Below are 19,850 nucleotides of genomic sequence, written 5' to 3'. Positions count from 1 at the left end.
AAACAATGAGCAAAAAATACCCAGATTACAAATGACCCGATCTGAACTCCCAGAAGACAGGGATTCACGTGATCTCATTCTCTAATCCTCCTGTTTAATTTTTCATTCTTTAATCCCCGTTTGTACTTTATGTTTTTCCAGATTACAGGATTTGAGGACATTTACCAATAGCATTTTCCTCTACATGTGTCTCAGTCCCTTTGCTGAGCTATGGCTTATCTACAGCACGGCAAATAATGATTCATGGCTTCTTGGCTCTACTCACAGGAGGAAAGAGAATTCAGACACATTGCTAATTATTATTGCAGTGCCAGTGAAAAGTCATCTTGGGTTATGAAAAAGTGTTGTCTTTCTTTGATTGTGGAAGCTAGAACCTTATTCATATTATTCTGTAAGTAAATTTTCTATTATCTGTTTGGTTTCCTTGGAAGATGAAACTCCCTCATTATTATATTTCCTGAACTTGAGATTCTTTGGGCCTCTTACTTAGAAATTGTCCCTACATAATTTCAGAAGCAATGGTAATGAAATCCATTTTTTTTTATTGGTGATTTTAAGCTATCCATCACCTTGGTAATCTAAGAGCAATGACATCATCCTGGTTCTCCCACCAGCACACTGTGCAGCTGGTATAGACTGTTCTAAAAAGTGAGATGAAGAAAGCTTCTCATGTTGGAAGGGGGTGAGGACGGGAGCATAATGTACCCAATAAGGGAACTGTGTTCTAAAATCACTTGAACTCTCTGGACTTCAGTTGTCTATGAAACAGGTAAGAATGAATGGGCTTCATGGAGAACAAAGGGCAAAATAAGGAATTTCTCAAGTTTATTGAGCTACAAATTCCACTTTTACAATATAATTATGTATAACAAAGTCCAGAGGATATAAAAACAAATTTGCACAAATAGTTAAGAGCTAATGTTCACATGTGGCTTGAATGCAGTTATTAATATCTATGCTTGTTAGAGTTAATAACCAATACCAAGATGATCTGGAGAATTAATGATTAATAAGAGGAGCAAAAAAATAAGCAGCCCCATTATCGATAGAGACTGGCACCATTAGGATACTAAAGGCCTGGGAATCAGACTGACTGCCCAGGGCAAGTTCACAGATATTTGTTGGTAGTATTACTTGGTGTTTGTTTGTTTGTTTGTTTGTTGAAAAAAAGAAAAGTAGGAAAGACAGCAGGGAAAGAGGGAGGGAGGAAAGGAGCATATTTAGTTTGAATTGCCATATCCTCTTTTTCAGGGATAAAGATTGTATTTTGCTCTCCAGCTACACTTCTGTCCATTGTAACTCAGTAACATTTACCTCTGAAGACAAAAGGACCCTTGGATATAATCTCCTTCTTTGTAGTTTTCTTTTACAAGATGCCAGTATGGTAATAGTTCTGTTAATGAGTAAGTAGAGAGGTGCTAGGTGTGAAGGGTCACGTTTTTCCGTGCCAGCAATTCCATGGCACCTGCCAAAATTCCGAAAGTATCATCTCCAGCTGCAGTGCCAGATTCTGGTGATGATGTAGGGATTCCTTTTCCTGGCTCTCTGATCTAGCTCTGAAAAGACAATAAGATAAGAGAAACAGGGCAGGAAATGGTCATGATAGCAAAGCTGGGTTTGGTGCTTTTCCTGACTTTGGTGGCCAATACCACTGGATTCCGATGGTATCAAGCTTTGTGAAAGAAACTCACAATATAAAGCAGAGCCATCTCAATCATTTCTAGACTGACATTTCCAAAAGTGTTAAGAAGCTGTTTCCTCTGTTATATGTGTTCAGATGTTTCCTGAAAACATCTGCACTGTGATCTTTAGTTTTCTTTATCAGTTTTTACTTACCAATGAATACTTTTAAAAAAGTAAATGAGAGGTGTAAATACTTTTATATAGAATTTCATATTCCAAATAGTATCTATCATATAAGAAGAGGGAATTATCCATTCAGCACCAGATCCCCTCCAATTAGAGAACTGGAGCATTCTTTTAAACATCTTTATGATTTAAGGTTTTAATAACAACTCACAAGTAGGCAAAAGTCTGCTATTTATTTAATTTTGAAAGAACACATAAAGAAAAAGGCGGGGAATGTAGGCAGTGTGGAAAAACTCCTTCACATAGCTGGCCACTTGTGGCTTTAACAACTGCGGGGGGAAGTGGCTGGGGCTAAAGTTACGCATTTCTGTTCAGTAAGGGTATCCATGGTGGTAACTCTCATGATGACGGTAGTCATCCTGGTAACCATCCTGGTATCCTTGGTGGTAGCTATGGTAACCGTAGCCTGCGTACTCATCTTCTGGGCAGCGCATTCCCAGTGACTGCTGAATGGCCATTTCCTGTCTCCGGAGTTGCATGGAATCAATTAAATCATACACAATCACCATGGACCACATTGGGGAAGGATACCAGGATTTGACATTTCCATCTTTTCCAACAAGAAGCATGGAGAAGTACTCCGGGCTCACTTGAAAATAGTTCCGGATGTCTTTCACCAAATGGGCTGGTATGTCTTCTCGCTCCACAACAGAACTCCCTAGAACAGAGTTAGAAAAGTTGTTAGTGGATTGAACAGTCAGCCCTCAAGCAAAGATCAAAATGAGAAGAAATCACTATGAGAATAGGGAGAGGACCCATGAGTCCTTTGGTTCAGAATCCAATTAAAGAAAGTTGCTGTACTTTTTCCACTAGAAATTAAATGTCTCTGATGTTCTACAATATTATTAGTGTCAAACTTTGGGACATGTGACGTCTTTTTTATAGGAATGTTGCAAAATATAAAACCAGTCCTTTAATTTAATTCTGGCAAGATCAACTTCTTTCAAGTGTATCACGAACAAAGATTATATTGTTGATATTTCTAAGTTTATTTCCAATTAGCTTAGTTACTTCTTTGCAAATTTGGCTTTCTTTTTGATGCTTTTTTTAGAACAAAAATCTTATAACAAAAAAAATTTCTTAAAGGGGAAAATACCAATTACCTAAGATGTGGATACATGTATTTAAACTATTATGGGCAGTGAAAAGGGGGAGGGGGAGGAGGAGGGTACTGAAGCTTTCCGTGCCAAGGGGTTTATGCCACTATCTCTGGTGAAGATCTTGATCTTGCAAGGAAGAACTGATTTGCTTTCTGAAAACTCGAGTCACTAGTCATCTACTTTCAGCTTCTCTGAGCCTTTCTGTACTGAGCCCATCTATTAAAAGGGGATTAGTAAGATACGATCCATGAGCTTCATAAAATTATTGTGAGAATTAAACGAGGTGGCATAGATAAAAATGCTTCGTAAATCATACAGTCCTATGCAGATAAACAGCATTATTCTAGCTAAGAAAATGGTTACTTTTACTGCCACTTACGATTTTCTATTAAAAACAATATTAATGATTGCACCCTATTTCCCATTTATGTGCACATACACTCATGCGCACACACAAGGTGGATGAATTCAGTGAACTGCATTCACCTTAACGGTCCCTCACTGCTTGCATACCGTTTAATATAATTTAATTTAATGTAACCGTAGTTCATAATGTTTTAAAAGAACAACACTTTACCATTAATTGGGAACAGTTCTAAAACTCCCCCAACTTCCTCTCCAACCCCTAAAAGTTTCAGAATGGTTATGTGGCGCAGACCTGGAAGGAGAAAGAAAACCATAACGTTGGTAAATCATCTTTTACCTTCAAAGGCCAATAGCTGACAATTAGGATTCTCTACATTAAAAAGAACATAACTTCATTAGACAAAATACTCCATTTTTTTCTAATAAAAGAGTCATTAAATAATTTTAAAACCTTGAAAAAGACCTAATTTCAGATTTAGGATTAATAACAGGGTCAGATATGGTTTTTGTTTTGTTTTGTTTTGCTCTGTTTGTAGATGGAAATAAAAGAATTTGCTCTTAAACTGTCATTCTATTAAATAACAAACAGAAATGAAGCTGTCGGAACATTTAAATATCTGGGATGATCTGAGCTGATTCGAGTGCTGAGAAAAAGTCATGCCAGAGGTTATAACAGTTTAGGTGGATGATGTTTACTGGGCTAATTCAACTGTCTCTTGGAGAAAAAAGCAGAACCTATCCAGTGTGATTGTTAAAGGAATATTTCCAGCTTTCTTGCACAAAAATTTGTCAGTGAAAAGGGCAGGTTCTTACCACTTACTTAGAGGATTCAAAGGAGAAGCACTTAAGCACAGCGTGCTTCCTACCCACAGCTAAAGTTTCAGGAAAGGAGAGAAGGTCATGCCTTGGTAGCTTGTTGGAATTCTTTTGAGGATGAAGTGCACACCAAGGGATTCAGGAGAAAAAACACTGGAGGACAAGGGGGCTGCTAGTTCATCATATCAAGATTTCATATCATATCATTTCATATCATATCAAGACAAAATGTCAATCTATTCAGGGTCATAACTTGGGACTAATAATACGAATATCGATGGAGTTTATTGTTCAGAGGAGAAAACTGACAGTTGCCACGGCTTGAGGCTGTTTTAAGGAGGGGCTAAAATCCTAGCAAATGGCTATCCAAAAAAAAAAAAAAAGTTTGTGGTCTTTGCTCTTCTCCCAGAGAAGTGAAGCATTCTGTTCTCAATGTCGTTGAATCATGTTTTCAAAAGGGAAGATCATGAATTTAATTATTCCTGGAAAATAAGACTTGTTTACATTTCCTGTATATTGCAAAAGGGTTTGCTTGCACTAATGTGATTTAAGTTTTGTGTGCAGAGATTAAATGAAACATCACCTAATAACTGTTCCAAAACTGCCTTTAGACAGCTGAAGTAAGCCATGATTTTATTTACATTCTTATTGTGAAGGGCTATTAACCGCTCTAAACTTCTGCCTTACCTAGCAACATTGGTGGCTACAAATAATTTAAAATATACTTAAAATACAAAAAAACCCAACCTTATATATTGATATAAGTCATTATTTATTAACTTTGATAGTAGGACTATACATTAAATAATCATGAATTTTCTAGTTATTTTTACTGTTATGAGCTTGTTGTCTACCTCTTTTGAGTTATTATTTTATATCTTAAAACTAAAATGTATTTAAATTTACAGATACTGAGTCATAGTAAAGACCCAGGCTCTGTTAATGCTTGACAAAACTTATACCCCCATTTTTAAAAATAAATTAAGCACGGTTTTGTTTTGTTTTTTTTTTTTTTTTTAAAGATTTTATTTATTTATTTGACAGAGAGAAATCACAAGTAGATGGAGAGGCAGGCAGAGAGAGAGAGAGAGGGAAGCAGGCTCCCTGCTGAGCAGAGAGCCCGATGTGGGACTCGATCCCAGGACCCTGAGATCATGACCTGAGCCAAAGGCAGCGGCTTAACCCACTGAGCCACCCAGGTGCCCCTAAGCACGGTTTTATAACTAATAAATGATTCTTCTTCCTAGCAGAAGTATCAAAATAATGCTGATTCATTTGTAATCCAGTTAGAAATGGAATTTTTAAAGTCTGTGGCTTCTAGATACTCCCCCCTCCCACCAATGACTGTCAAAATTCTTCCTCTGTAGAAGTACATTTTAAATGAGATTTCAATTGTAATTCCAGTTTTGAAACTGCCCTTAGCTCCTTGCTTCACCACTGATTTTAGTAGTAAGTTCTATGTACTATGCATTTTCCTTTGTATGCATCCTTATTCAAAATGATACTTTAGGTCACTAGGATAATAATTTTGGTAAAGAAAGCAAATGTTCGTTTTTAAAACACTGAGTAGTTCACTACAAAAAAAATAATAAACTATGTTTCTCTTTGACCTACTTGTCCTAAAATAAGATTCTGTTTGACAGATCTTGCTGTATTTTTTTTTTAAAAGATTTCATTTATTTATTTGACAGACGGAGATCACAGAGAAGCAGGCACAGAGAGAGGAGGAAGCAGGCTCCCTGCTGAGCAGAGAGCCCGATGCAGGGCTTGATCCAAGGACCCTGAGATCATGACCTGAGCCGAAGTCAGAGGCTTTTTTTTTTTTTTTAATTAAATTTATTTATTTTCAGCATAACAGTATTCATTGTTTTTTTCACCACACCCAGTGCTCCATGCAATCCGTGCCCTCTCTAATACCCAGGTGGTGGGTATTAGTACCCACCACTTCAAACCCCTCAGATTGTTTTTCAGAGTCCATAGTCTCTCGAAGGCAGAGGCTTTAATCCACTGAGCCACTCAGGTGCCCCCTTGCTGTATTTTCTCTCCAATTATAGATCAAAATCCTTTTTAAGGGAATAGTGATATAGTACAGTATGCTTCCATTAATATATTAATTCTCAAAGCCATTCCTGTTTTGCAGAAGACATTTAACCTACGGAGAATGACCCAGTGTTTATAGCTAAGTATTACCCAAGTAAATGATGATACCCGAGTTTTAGAATGTTGAGACAAATTTTAAAAAACAACAACAACAACAAAAACTCCAAATAAACCAGAGGGTACATAGCACAGATCACTAAAAGTAAAACAGCAGGTTTTTCAAACACTTCAGTGAAGAACCCCAGAGAGGAGAATATTGAGGAAAAACAAAATAAAACAAAAACCCCAAAAAACCCTGCATTTGATGAAGGCTCCAGTCTGAAAGCAACTTTATGCTCAATACAACTGAGTAAGTGTCTGGGAATCTCCAGTCTGGACTGAGGAATATTTGGATGATCTAAGCTTCTATGTTCCATTTTAGAATTGACCAGGAAGAGGGTGGTATGGGAAAACAGTGATGACGAGGCTTCCCACTCACCAAAATTGCAGGCCTGGCCACTGAGGGCCGAGAGCTGTTGTGAATAGGCCCAGTCTTCATCATTAGGGGCAGAGATCACCAGCAACCGCCTCCTCCATCGGAACCTGGAAAAAACAGGAGACCGTGATTACTGCTTCAAACAAGAGAGGCTAATGTAAGAGAGCAGTCACTTTGCCTGTCGGGGTTGCCTATGCCCAGAATAAAAAACACTGGCCCTTAGAAATATCTCATAGTTCCGCAAAGCCATTAAACTTCCTTTCCACATTTCTTGCAGTTTTTCTGTTATAACTTCATGGTCTGCCTACTGTGGCATTTGCATGAAGCATCAGGCATGAGTCTGGCCACCACACCCAGTAGGGTCACTTGGGGAGACATGAGGTCCTCAGATGCCATGAAGACTGGCCAAAATGGTATGTTATATAGTAACCACAGAAAGAGGGAATCAGAAGAACTGAAGAAAACTCAAGTTCTAATAGAGTTCACTAGGGCTTGGAGGGGGTCAAGAATCAAAGGTAGGGACAGAAATAGAGTAGAAAAAGAGAACTAAATTTAAAGTAGATGACAGTGACAGGAAGAAGGAAAATGGGGAAGTGGTTCAAAGAGTCAGGGAGGATTCCTGGGAAAACAAAGCCGAGGTATCTTTTTCGGTAGCCAGTGGTTCATCCATCGGCAAATGCAAGTTCTAAAAGGTAGCCTACCAACTAGAAAACCAACATTATAGAGCCCTCCTGCAAAGTGGAATGGGGCTACACCTTGAGCCTAGGATTTAAGCATATAATACAGTAAACCTGTTTCTGCTCTGACACTGTAGGGTAGTAGAAAACTTTTGTCTTATAACCTGAGTTCATGTTTTGTCACTGCTAACTTTTTGGGTTCCCTGAGCATGTCACGGAGTTCATCCAAGTCTCAGTTTTTCCTTTTCTCTGAACCAAAAATAGCATTTACTTCAAAGAGCTCATAACACCTAAGAATTAAATTAAAACCCGTCAGTGTAAGTTGTCCACACGAGGGCATGGCTATAGATAGTGGCTGGATCTGTGGCCTTCTAGATGGAGGATGTTGTCTATGAAGAGACCTCAGACATTTATCTACCAAATCCCATATGGTAAGTGATTTAATCCTTTGTGTATCATTTCATAGCTCATGTTCATCTACACAGAAATCATTAGAGGTCAGTAAAGGCACAGCCTATTGTCTTCATTTGATGGATGACAAAATGAAGCTTAGAGAAGAGAAGTAATTTGCCAAACTAGTCAATCAAACAGTTGGTACTAATGGTTTCTCTAGTCTATCACCCTCAGAGATCCTGGTGGTTGGCTGATGCAGTCAGGGTCCCTCAGGAGATAGGAAGGAGAGGGTATGCATCTAAGGGCTAACAGTATGGAGTTGTCTCTAATTCCCCTTTCACTGGAGGGGAGGAGTTTTGCATTCTGCCTTCTGTGCAGACAACCGGGGGATGTTAGTACCCTCGCTGAGCTGGAAGCCAGTTGATTATATTCACGACTTCTCTCCCTGTGCCCATTCTAGCCTCACAGTGAACACGAGAGTTTTCAGCCCCAAAGAAAATGGCCTCTTGGGGGAATAGTGGTTTGGGTGAATGAGAGAAAATGATAGTCTGATGAAATACAACCCCTCAATGGGCGCCTGTAGCAAGGCTTGCCAAAAACTGCTTGCTGTGACATTACATTTGCTTCCTCTGCTTGTTTCTCTTCAAAGGGAAAGAAAAACTAAAATGTCCACTGAGAATAGGGAGATGAATGTATTTAGCATGGAGGAGGGGAGAGGAATGTCTGAGACTGTCCAAGACCTCCTGGGAAAGGGAACAGTGACTGCTGTCGGATCACAAACATGGGTCTCCTGTACCCTCCCTGCTTCCTTAGGAGACATGCCAGCCCAGCACTGCCCCGCCCCCACCCGGCCCCCAGCCAGCATCCAAACCAGGCCAGCCTTCCTGGCCTCACACAGAGCTGTAGGGTATCCTCGAAGGAGCTATTTTGGGTGAGGTATATTTTGGCTTGTTTACCGGTGTGCACCACTGGATGCTGTCCTGATTAGACAGGGACAGGATCTGAGACTCCCTGTCGCAGACACAACCAGGCAAAGGTCATTTCCCCTAAGGGATGATTCTTTCTCCCACGGACCTTTAAGATATGAGGCTCCAGCTTGCAACACTGAAGGAAATAACTTCCACAGAGTGTAACAAGAGATGTCAATGTGGCCCAGATCCTTATTTCGGACAAATTGTTCTCCTGTCACTTTAACGTATCAGTAAATAAAAATTCTGTGAGCTGTATGTGTGTTTGCTTCTCTTAACTGGCACTCCCAAATTAGTGTGCATTTGCCCACTCTTTGGGGCTTTTGTCTCAGAGGAACGTAATTATAGCCTGAACCAGATGAGTGTCACTGAAGACCAGACCGGCTTCAGAGTCTGGTCAGCTGAAACCAGGCTGTGTAGACTCACCAACAACTCAGCAAATGTGAAGGAAAATTCCGATTGGATATTCATTTATTTATAGAACTTCTATTTAAAAAAAAAAAAAATTTCCCCCCGTTCTCTCTGCCTGGTTTCAATCCTGAGATGTTTACTAAATCTCCTCCGACCTCTCCCTTCATGACAAAGTTTTCTAACTAGGAGCTGAATAACTGGTCCTAACACTACCGATAGCCAGCATTCGTTGATTACTCACTTTGCACTAATGTGTGGTCCATCTTTACCTTTATTTTTTTGTTGTTGTTTATTTTTTTTACAAGATTTTATTTATTCATTTGACAGAGAGATAGAGAGAGCCAGAGAGCAGAAATGGGGGGAATGGCAGAGGGAGATGTAGAAGCAGGCTCCCCCGCCAAGCAGGGCATCAGATGCGGGGCTCCATCACAGGACCCTGGGATCATGACCTGAGCTAAAGCAGGCGCTTAATGGACTGAACCATCCAGATGCCCCATCCCCCATCATTACCTCTAGTACTGAATTTACCTTTCACAACAATCTTAGGAATAGGTACACTTATTATTCACATTTTACAAATGAAGAACTAAAACCTGGAGAAGTTAAGTCATCAGCCCAATCACACAGCTAATACATGGAGATGCCAGGAATCTAACTCAGGAATCTACTCATGCCTCTAGGTAATAATAAAAAATTCCGCTTTGATTTTTAAGATCAATGATAATTATCAGCACAGTGATTGCATGAGTTGTGACCACAAATCATGCACAGTTATAGGACATCCAAATTAGAATTGCATCCATTCTGAGTATCTGCAGCTGATGCCTTTTCCTGACATAGTACTGAATACGTACAAGACTCTGACATTCGAAGGAAAATACATTTACATATCATAGTGTCCTGGTCAGTACAAAAGGTTTTAGATGAAAAATGTGCATACAAGTGTTAAAAATCAAAGATAGGCCAGATTCGGATGTGTGATCAGCCAGAATGAATGCTGCAAGATTTGTGTATGATTGAAATTGAGATAATGTCAAGCTTTTCCTGTCAAGGTTTGAAACCCATGACACAGTAATTATAAAAAGACAGCCTGCCTGGAGATGGTAGGAAAAATCTCTCAGAATGTCTCTAGCTGCAGGTCTCCCGGCTGGCCCAAATCCTTGGCTATAAATAACAATAATGAACTGGGTGGTAACTGTCTGCTGTTGAGGACAGGTGACTTGAGTTTACAGGGTTGGTTCAGCAGGTAAGCATCTTTTAGTCCTGGAAAATTTAGAACTAAGAAGAGAAGATTTTCAAAGAATCATAGCGATAATCTATATTTCTAAGAAGGAAACTGGTCTTTATAAACATAATTTATGTTATTGTGAAATTTAAGAGAATTTGGTTTATTAAAATGACAACCCTAAGACTATGATTAGAATGTGTAATTGAGTGATTGGCTTAGATGTGTGTTTCTAAGTCGCGTGCAGTTACTGGAATATCTGAGAAAACATTGGATTTACTGTATTTATAAGATTACTGGATCATTTAAGTATTCAGCAAGGTTTTGTTTGTTTATGTCAAACAATTCAAAAATACATATTAGGGGCGCCTGGATGGCTCAGTGGGTTAAAGCCTCTGCCTTTGGCTCAGGTCATGATCTCAGGGTCCTGGGATCGAGTCCCATATCAGGCTCTCTGCTCAGCAGGGAGCCTGCTTCCCTCTCTCTGTCTCTCTGCCTGCCTCTCTGCCTACTTGTGATCTCTCTCTGTCAAATAAATAAATAAAATATTTAAAAAATACATATTAAATGTAAAAATGGCTGTTTGAAATAAAATTGTTTAATTATGGTATTTGTAAGCAAGATCAAACATTATTCAAAGCCCCTTAAAAATGATAGCTAAAGTTTTCTAGGTTATAAATAGAATAATACAACTTAAAAACCTAACTTAAAAGTTTAAGAGAGAACTGTGGTCTTCAATGTATTACTTGGGTATATTTGACTCTAATTGTGAAAATCAAAACTGAACTTCTAAGAATCTTGTCTGCCACAAGAAAGGTGGAAGGAAGGACGGAAGGACGGAAGGAAGGTGGGAGGGGTGGGGGGGAAGGAAGGGGAGTGCAGGGGAAGGAAGGAAAAGGAAGAAAAACACCTCAAGGGTGACAGAAAGGTTTTCTCATCAATCCTGTAAGTCAGTGCCATCGAGAGGGATGACCCTAGACCAGAAGCTAATGTTTCAGTGCCCCCAAGACTAGACAAAAAGCCATCTGCCCAGTGGAATGTTAGAGCCCTTTCTTAGCCAAGAGACTGGCCTGAAGACTGAGCTGAACCTTAAGTCCTTATAAAGGCACACCCCTTCTGTCTTCAGTCCAGATGCTTGCACTACCCTGAAAATCTGAATGAAGGAAGAACCTCAAGTTCCTTTCAGTTCTGAAATCCTGTGGTTTTAGGGATGTCTCCCTTTGCTTCAAACTCTGGGCTTCTGGCTCCAAGACTAAAAATAATTCACATTATAGTTTCAAAAGGAGTATCAGATAAGAATGTGAACTTTAGGAGCCAGATTCTCCTGGGGCCACTGAGTCCTAGAGCTGGCACTAGCTCAATGTTGACCAAAAGTTAGTTACTTAATCTCCATTAGCCTCAGTTGTCCCATCTGCACCACAACAATAGTTACAGTATTCAGATCCTAGGGTTGTTTATAAAGATTAAAGTTGGAAAGGAAGATGAAGTGCTTGGCAGAGAGGTGAGCATACAAAAAGTGGTCACTTGGGGCACCTGGATGGCTCAGTTAGGTGTCCGACTGTTGATTTTGGCTCAGGTCATAATCTCAGGGTCATGAGATGGAGCCCCTATTGGGCTTTCTGCTGGGTGTGAAGCCTGCTTAAGATTTTCTCTCTCCCTTTCCCTCTGCCCCTCCTCTGGCTACAGTACATGCACTCTCTCAAAGAAAAAAAAAGTGATCCCAGCAACCCTGGGATGTAGTCTGTAGTCAGATCTACTTGCTAATATTCTCCTTTATGGGTGAAATTTTTAAGGCAGGTTAATTGAGAAGCATAGAGAAATCAACATAGCTAGTAAATTGCAGGCCCCAAACTTGGATGAACAAGAAGTCCTATGCTCTTTACACATCATGAGGTTCTCTTTTAAGAGACCCAAGCATCCTGAACCTAGAGGAATTCAGATGATCTATCCACTTACTAGTCATAGCATTCTTGATTTTCCAACTCATGAATGGAGAATACACAGGAAGTTAACAGTTTCCAAGTTAATGAGACTCCAAGTAAGTTCTTGCTCCATTTCTGGAGTGTCTTGGCCACACAGTGTAACTAGGTGTGGGAGGTGAGGAGAGGAGATGTTACACTGAGATTTCTGTGCCTTTATTTGCTGTGGGAGGAATTTCTGCAGTTTTCACCTTCTAGATCCCCAAAAGCCTTGTAGAATTTTTATCCAACATGAGGGAAGTGATGGAGAAGGAAGAAAGTAGAGCGATTTTCTAAGACAATCTTCTCCATGTATTTACTGAAATTTTCATACAATGGTTTTCAATAAACCCTACTCCTCAGGGAATCAGGGAGCTGGGTCAAGAGAATTTCTTCTTTTGAGGTCCTAGAGGGGGTTTTTGTTGTTTTCTGAGGAGTTAGAAAGAAGCAGAAAATCAAGGAGAGTGTTCCAAATCCTGTTTGGAACCAGAGTATCCTAATAAATAAACATGTAAAATAAAAATGCTGTATACAAAGCCCTCTAAATTCACTGGTGGAATAAATGAAATCTCCCGGGTCAGAATTCTCTATTCTGTGCCCCAAGAGGAGCAGAAAGAAAGAAAAGACCTATCCAAAGCCACCAAATCAACAATCAAGCTTGGAGCTGACCCCAGTCAACATTATAACCAGAGCACTTTCAACAGGAAAAGACTAAGCCCTGTGGCCAGGGGCTATGAAGCAGACAGACATTTCACCAGGGAGGGTCTGCACACAGGTCTACTTCATGTTTCCTTGATCTTTTTATTAGCTCACCCAGAACACCTTCCCACCTGCCTCCTCAGGGTCTCCAAAAGTGGGATACCTGGATAGGAAGTTCTCCAATGACTGCTTCTTGTCTTCCTTACAAGCAATGCCCTCCTTCTTCTGCTTTTCCATGTCTTTGATACGGGACTGGAATGTATCAATCAAATCGAACACGGACTTCATTGATATAGGCACTTCATAGTATTGCTGTTTCAGAAAGAATAGAAAGCATATAGTGTATAAGGGTGTTTCTTCCCTATGTTTGAAGGATAGAGAGCCTGGGAGAACTCAGGAGAGCACTGGAGAAATCAGAGCCTGGAGGGTACATTGATTAATAAACTAAACTCTCTTCTTCAAAAGTACCTCTGCTGAGGCTTTGAGGTTCAGAATCCATGAAACAACTGTCCCTTACCTTTTATGAGAATTTCTTAATTGCATATGTTTGTTGGAAAGGGTCCATGCCTTCCTCATTACATGTATCTTAGGTTTGCTTCCCTATCTCTGGGACTAAACTGATTCCTATTCACTGCACAACTGGAGAGAAGGTAAGAAATACTGTAACCAACATGGGAATGGAATAACCTTTTAGAACACCTGACATGAACTATAATGGTAATTTTGCACTATGAGGAGGACTGTTCTTTGACCATCAGGAATCTGCATACACTCTTTGTGATTCCCAGAGACTGTTTTATTGAGCAAGTGTCACTTAAAATTAGGTCATGTTCATATATGTATTCTTAGAAAAAAGTTGGAATCCAACTTCAAGATAATGCCATTCAGTTTCTTGGATCCTAGCTGTCTGGACTTCCAACAGCAACCTAAGATGGATTTGAAGGCTGGCTGAGCATAGGCAATGTAAACTAGAGAGAAGTCTGGACCTCTCTTGGAGCTATGCCTCCAGTGGGAATTGAGTAAACTACAAGGTGAAAGCTGTCAGAGACCTTTGTATCCATCTAGCCCCGCCTTAGAGGTGGGGCAACACAAGTGAGGAATGGATTAATAAATGGACCGCTCTCCAGATCCAGAAGAATAGTGCAGGATGGATTAGCTATTTTGGTAGCCCTGGTGACCTTTTCCCTGATGATTTTCACGTAGCATGGTATGCTATTGGTGTACAAGAATAGTTCAGAGATGCGATCTGGAGCTCACCCACATGGGTAGGAAGCGCAATGCTAACTGGGTGAACTTGGGCAAGTTACTTAACCATTCTGGGCCTCTCTTTTTCTTCTGGGAAATAAAAGTAATACTTGTTATTTATCTCAGAAGTTTGGGATAGGGATTGTAAAGGGTTGAGGTGAGTGCCTGTCATGTGGAAAACACTTTAAAAAGTTAGATATTTTTGCTACTATTTTTATAATTATTATTATCATTAGTATATGGCACAGTTTTTCATGCCTCAGAACTTCTGTTCCTAAGCATAGGAAGAAAGTAGGTATAAAACTCTGCTATCTTGTCCATGTTGAATCAGAAGGTAAACTTCCAGGACCTTTCAGAGTAGGTCATGTTCAATCTGGCTTTCCTGAAGGAAGAAGCCAAATACTCTTCACCTTTTATCCCTTGCGCCTGGCAAATCATAGCTATTCAACCAGTATCAGTGTCAATGTTTGACACTGAATTTGGTCTGAGTCAAACCACTGGGCCATAGGAGGCCATCCAACCAAGCTCTTTCATAGACTGCATTTCTAGGCACAAATTCTATAAGGTAATGTGGAATATCTGAAACATTCCCAAACCTTCCCACTTATAAAATAATTTGTGCTTATTCATATGTCTAATAGATTCACTGGCAAAAAAATTCCGAGTTGTATTCAAAGGCATATAACTGTATCACCTAAAACAGAAACCCATACCTTGACTCTCAGGTCCACATCTGTTAGCACCATGAAGAAGTCATTATAGGTCATTCCGTACTCTTTCCTCAGCTCACCGATGAGATGCTGGTCTACCAAGTCCTCATCATCCACCACTCGCATGGGTTTTTCATTATCTTAAGGCAAATGAAATGTGAATAAATATAGATATGACAAGACAGAAATAAGTAGGAAGCGAATGGGTGATGGCTCCCGGTCTCCATCCTGAGTTAATTAGAACAGCTTTCATTAATTGCACACATTCAACTAATGTTCTATTTGAACAAAAGTTTCCCAAGTGGATAAGTAAATACAGAAATAAATGAATAAACTAATTTTGAAAGTCAGTATTCTACAGATGATCAAGCCCCACATCTGCCTACCTTGATCGTAGTGAATCAGAAAGCACAAAGTGAGAGTGAAGGCAGCTGAGTCATCCCTGGAAGATGACTGCCAATTCCACCCTGGGAATGAATCATCACTCCACCTCACCAAGGAGTTTTTAAATTTATTTTAGTTTTATTTACTTAGTTGAGTCTAAAATCTGTGTCTTTTCTTCACTTTTATTAGAGAATCACTTTGGAACTCAGTGAACTATGTTGTTGCTATAGAGAAAAATAACCCTATGTTCAAGCCTGGCCACAGGTTCATTTTAACTCCAGAAATGTAGGGCTTTTCATAATACAAATGTTGTAAGTAAATACCATTTCCAGCCAAGTGCTACTAAATGTATGGTAGTTTTTAACCATTATGTATTTTTTAACATTAAATCCTAAAAATAAATTATTATAATTTGAAATGGTTCTTAAAGATGTCACTAGGTTGATGAGAAGTATGAACATGGCAACTCCTACGTCTCTGGAAATGATTTTCACATTTCTGAGATGAAAATGCTACTTCCTTCCCTTTTACGTCCCAGTGTTTCCCTCAACCCTATAAAAAACCTTCCTTTCCAAAATAATCCCCTGTCCTTAAAAAAATGTGAAAAAAATTAAAGTTAGCAAATAAGTGATAATAGATCTATTAGTGAAAAGACTCTACTAGTTACTATCCGCATTATTACCCAATGAGTAATATCATACTAGAAACAACCTCAGCTTTGCAGATACAGAGCTTATAAAGCTTGAGTACCATAGACCATTACTCTTTTATGGATAAAAAGGGGATGATTACAAGTTAACTGTTACTTTGATTTATTTGATGAGGATCACTGAGAGTATACCAACAAGGAACTTGATTTCCCCCAAAGAAGATCAAAACACAAAGAGAAAGAACCAATTTTCCTCCCCAAGATTGGGACAGTTCTTTATGGAGCGGGTTCAAAGGCATGGGAGCTGATAGCTTATATGAGGACCAAGCACTGTCTGCAAAATGAAAAATGACATGCTTCATGCATATAAACTATTTTTAAATGCACATTTTTGCTGCCATTAATTAACTACAAAGTGATGAAAAAGAATTGCCAGATTCATGTTGGTTTTTGTTTAATATGTCTCATTGGGAAAAAAAAAAGCTGAAGAAAATGCATAGTGGATGTTATTCTTGGTTAAAAGGAAATAAAACAAAAGAAAACACATATGCACAGGAATAGACACCAGAGAATGTCCAGAAGGACAACTGGCTGGTAACGACGGCTGCCTCTAGGAAATGGAAAAGGTGAGTGGAAACATTCACTGTTTATTCCACACATGGCTATAGTAGTTAAAATTTAACAAGGAGGGGTGCCTGGGTGGCTCAGTGGGTTAAAGCCTCTGCCTTCGGCTCAGCTCATGATCCCAGGGTCCTGGGATTGAGCCCCGCATCGGGCTCTCTGCTCAGCAGGGAACCTGCTTCCCCCACTTTCTCTCTCTGCCTGCCTCTCTGCCTACTGTCATCTCTGTCAAATAAATAAATAAAATCTTTTAAAAAAATTTAACAGGAAACATAGTTTATACTTAATAATAAGGTAACTCATTAAAAACTGATTTCAAAAATGTTTTTAACAACTGATTATTTTAAAACTTGACAAACCAAGTTTTATCTAGAACCTAGGGATCACCATTTTTAACTCCCAACATACAGTCATTTTTGCTTTTGTTCATTCAACAAAATATTTGTTGTCAGTGCCCTGAGCTAAGTCGATGCTGGGCCCTGGATTCAGCGATAAGTAACTTGGTTGGAGTTCAAGTTCCTAATTAGAATCAAAATTAGACCATTATATCTACCTAACGGAGAAAGCTACAAAAACCACTGAATGGATAATGAGATGGAAGGAAGTTGGAGGTTGTAGCAGATTTCAAAGGCAGCCGCTATTCACCACCCTCTCCATATTTAGACTCTTGGCTCAGTAAGTGCAGCTCCTCATTAAGGTGAATGAGTTAAACTGTCCTGCCTCCTGATTCTCAGGTCATCTATACAACTTGCTTTGGCCAATGCTAGCTGATGTCAGCACGAATGACCCAGAGAATAGAACTGGGCCTGTACATTTGGGATTGCTCTTGCCTCTACCATGGCCATGAGAACAACACCCACACTAGCCTTCTGAAGGATAAGGTACACCAACTTACCCTGGCCTCAGCCCAGACAGGGCCACTCCAGATCAGCCAACACCAGTTGGCCCGTGAAGTGATCAAGTCCAACTAAAATCAGCAGGACTGCAAGTACATGGACCAGTCTCGCTGAGGCCCACCAAACCCCACCCAGATGAGCAGAACCATACAGATGTGTGACTCAATGTTTAATAATTACATGCCACTGAAGTATGCGGGTCTTCATTACAAAACCTTATTGTGGTAATAGAGAAGTGGTGCAAGTGTTATCTGACACAATCCAGTCACATTATTGAGAAAAAATAATATTGGGAACATATGAAACAGGAACTAAAGCAGACCTTGTGGCTTGCGGTCCAGATCCCACCTTCAGAAGCAAGGTCACTGTGGAGAGAGCTGACTCCCTGTCTGGAAATCACTCTCCTTAGAAAAGAGCTGCCTTTGCCCCAAGTCACACTCTCACTAGGGGGCAGCCCACATTCAGACCTAAAAGATGTCCCCCTTGCCTCGAAGGGGACCACTCTAAAGAGTTGACGGCAGTACAATTAAAATTCCCTCTCTGTTCTCCTGTATCCCTCACCTCTCATAAGCATCATTCCTGAAAACACTCCCCATTCACCCTGTGCATGTAAATCTCAGAGTCTCAAGTTTTTTTTTTTTTTTTTTTTACCAGAGGATAAACCTATCACAGAGTCCATGAGGGGAGCAACTTGCTCAAGTTCACATCACTAGTTAGTAACAGAGTAAAGGTTAAGCCTCAGATAATATGACCTCACTCTTCTCTAGCGTTCTCTTTAGTTGGCCAAAATATGTCCCACTCAAGGATAGACTGGACCTATAATCAAAATTTAAGCCAAACTTCGCTCTAACTGGGATATAGCAAGAAACCAATTTCATGGTCTGGTTTTTCTTTTCAACTGAAATATTTTCTGAAACCGTTTTGATGCAACATCAAACATAAAACACTTTACATTTCCAGACTACAGAATATCTAACATCCCAAATGAATGTTTGTGTCAAGGAAGAGCACCTGCGCCTCCCCCCACCCCCGACCAAAAGAACAATGAAAGCACTGATCAACCGTGGCTGCAAGGATGGGTGCAACTCTCCGCCGGAGCTCCCCTCTGGCCCAATTCTGAGCAAGGTACAGGCGAGGCCAACTCCCAGCTCCAGCTACCTCCCTGCCCCAGGTCTCTGTTATGCTCTGCATTCATTCTCGGTCAGGGCTGAGATGGAACTGGGTGAGCACAAGGCTCTCTTTGGGCTGGAAATGCAGCATAAATCTGCCAGCTTCTTGTTCTATTTATCCAAGTTTTGCCAAGGCTCTCCAGTCCTCATTCACAGGACTTAGAAGCAAACATTCTTTAGGACACATCCTATAAACAGTCCACATGGTCTTGATCCCACTAAACGGATTCCCAGACCCAGATCCATTTGGTGGGATTTGTCTATCCCAAACAGATTGTCCCTGACCCAAGGTGACTGAGGGACAGAAGGGAGCGTGAACTCTGTTACATGCTGGTGGGGACCTGTCCTGCAAGGGGGGCATCAGCCTGGCTTTCCATCCTTGAAGGACCTCAATTCCAAAAGTCAGTGGCCAATTTCAGGTTGTGGTAGATTCCTTCACGTCTTTGTTCTTCCATGTCTGACTACAGACAGTAATGACCCCACAGAAAATTTCAGCTCCAGCCACAACTTATTAATCACCAAATGTGTACCAGGCATTATGTTCGAAGCTTCCATCCATGATGGCTTCTCCTCTGTTAGTATTCATGGTATATCTCCTCCTCCTACCTGTCCTACCTGAGTTTAGGCATTTGACCAATGTCCCTGGACAGCATCAGCTTCTCTGCTGCTTCAGGAGTTGATCTCCTCCGGCAGTTTTTCAAAGCATGTTCCACTGTCTACTTTTATCACAATCACCTGGGGCACCAGTTAACATTACAATCCTTGGATCCAGACCAATTGGATCCGAGGGGCTAGTGGTGAGGCCCAGGAATCTGCATTTCTTTTAAAGATTTATTTATTCATTTATTTGAGAGAGAGCATGAGCAGAAGGGGCAGTGGGAAAGGGAAAGAAATCTCAAGAAGACTCTATGCTAAGACTGGAGCCTGACTCAGAGCTCGATCTCACAAAACTGAGATCACAACCCCAGTGGACAACGAGAGTCGGACACTGTGTCACCCAGGCATCCCAGGAATCTGCATTTTAACATATTTTCTGGGTGATTATTATGCAGTCTAAGGACAGAGAACAAGGACAGGATAAAATCCAAATCCTAGATTTAGCAGCAAGGGCACTTCTGC

At 40.3% G+C, this 19,850-nt stretch overlaps 1 protein-coding gene across 1 annotated transcript in view; it reads right to left on the bottom strand.

The window, feature by feature from the left end:
- Positions 1-2,023: 2,023 nt before the first annotated feature.
- Positions 2,024-19,850, bottom strand: part of CCDC80 (coiled-coil domain containing 80) — a 34,388-nt gene continuing 16,561 nt past the window's right edge. Inside the window, exons 4-8 of the mRNA XM_059391971.1 lie at positions 15,016-15,152; positions 13,221-13,369; positions 6,730-6,833; positions 3,547-3,627; positions 2,024-2,527 (exon numbers count right to left, since the gene is read on the bottom strand). Of these exons, the coding sequence (XP_059247954.1) occupies positions 2,181-2,527; positions 3,547-3,627; positions 6,730-6,833; positions 13,221-13,369; positions 15,016-15,152 (818 nt within the window). The 3' untranslated portion in view covers positions 2,024-2,180. The remainder of the gene's footprint in view (positions 2,528-3,546; positions 3,628-6,729; positions 6,834-13,220; positions 13,370-15,015; positions 15,153-19,850) is intronic.

Source organism: Mustela nigripes, chromosome 2 (genome assembly GCF_022355385.1).
Source record: "Mustela nigripes isolate SB6536 chromosome 2, MUSNIG.SB6536, whole genome shotgun sequence".
Taxonomy (NCBI): domain Eukaryota; kingdom Metazoa; phylum Chordata; class Mammalia; order Carnivora; family Mustelidae; genus Mustela; species Mustela nigripes.
The sequence above is the reverse complement of the archived record's forward strand: the minus strand, read 5'-3'. Positions and strand labels throughout refer to the sequence as shown.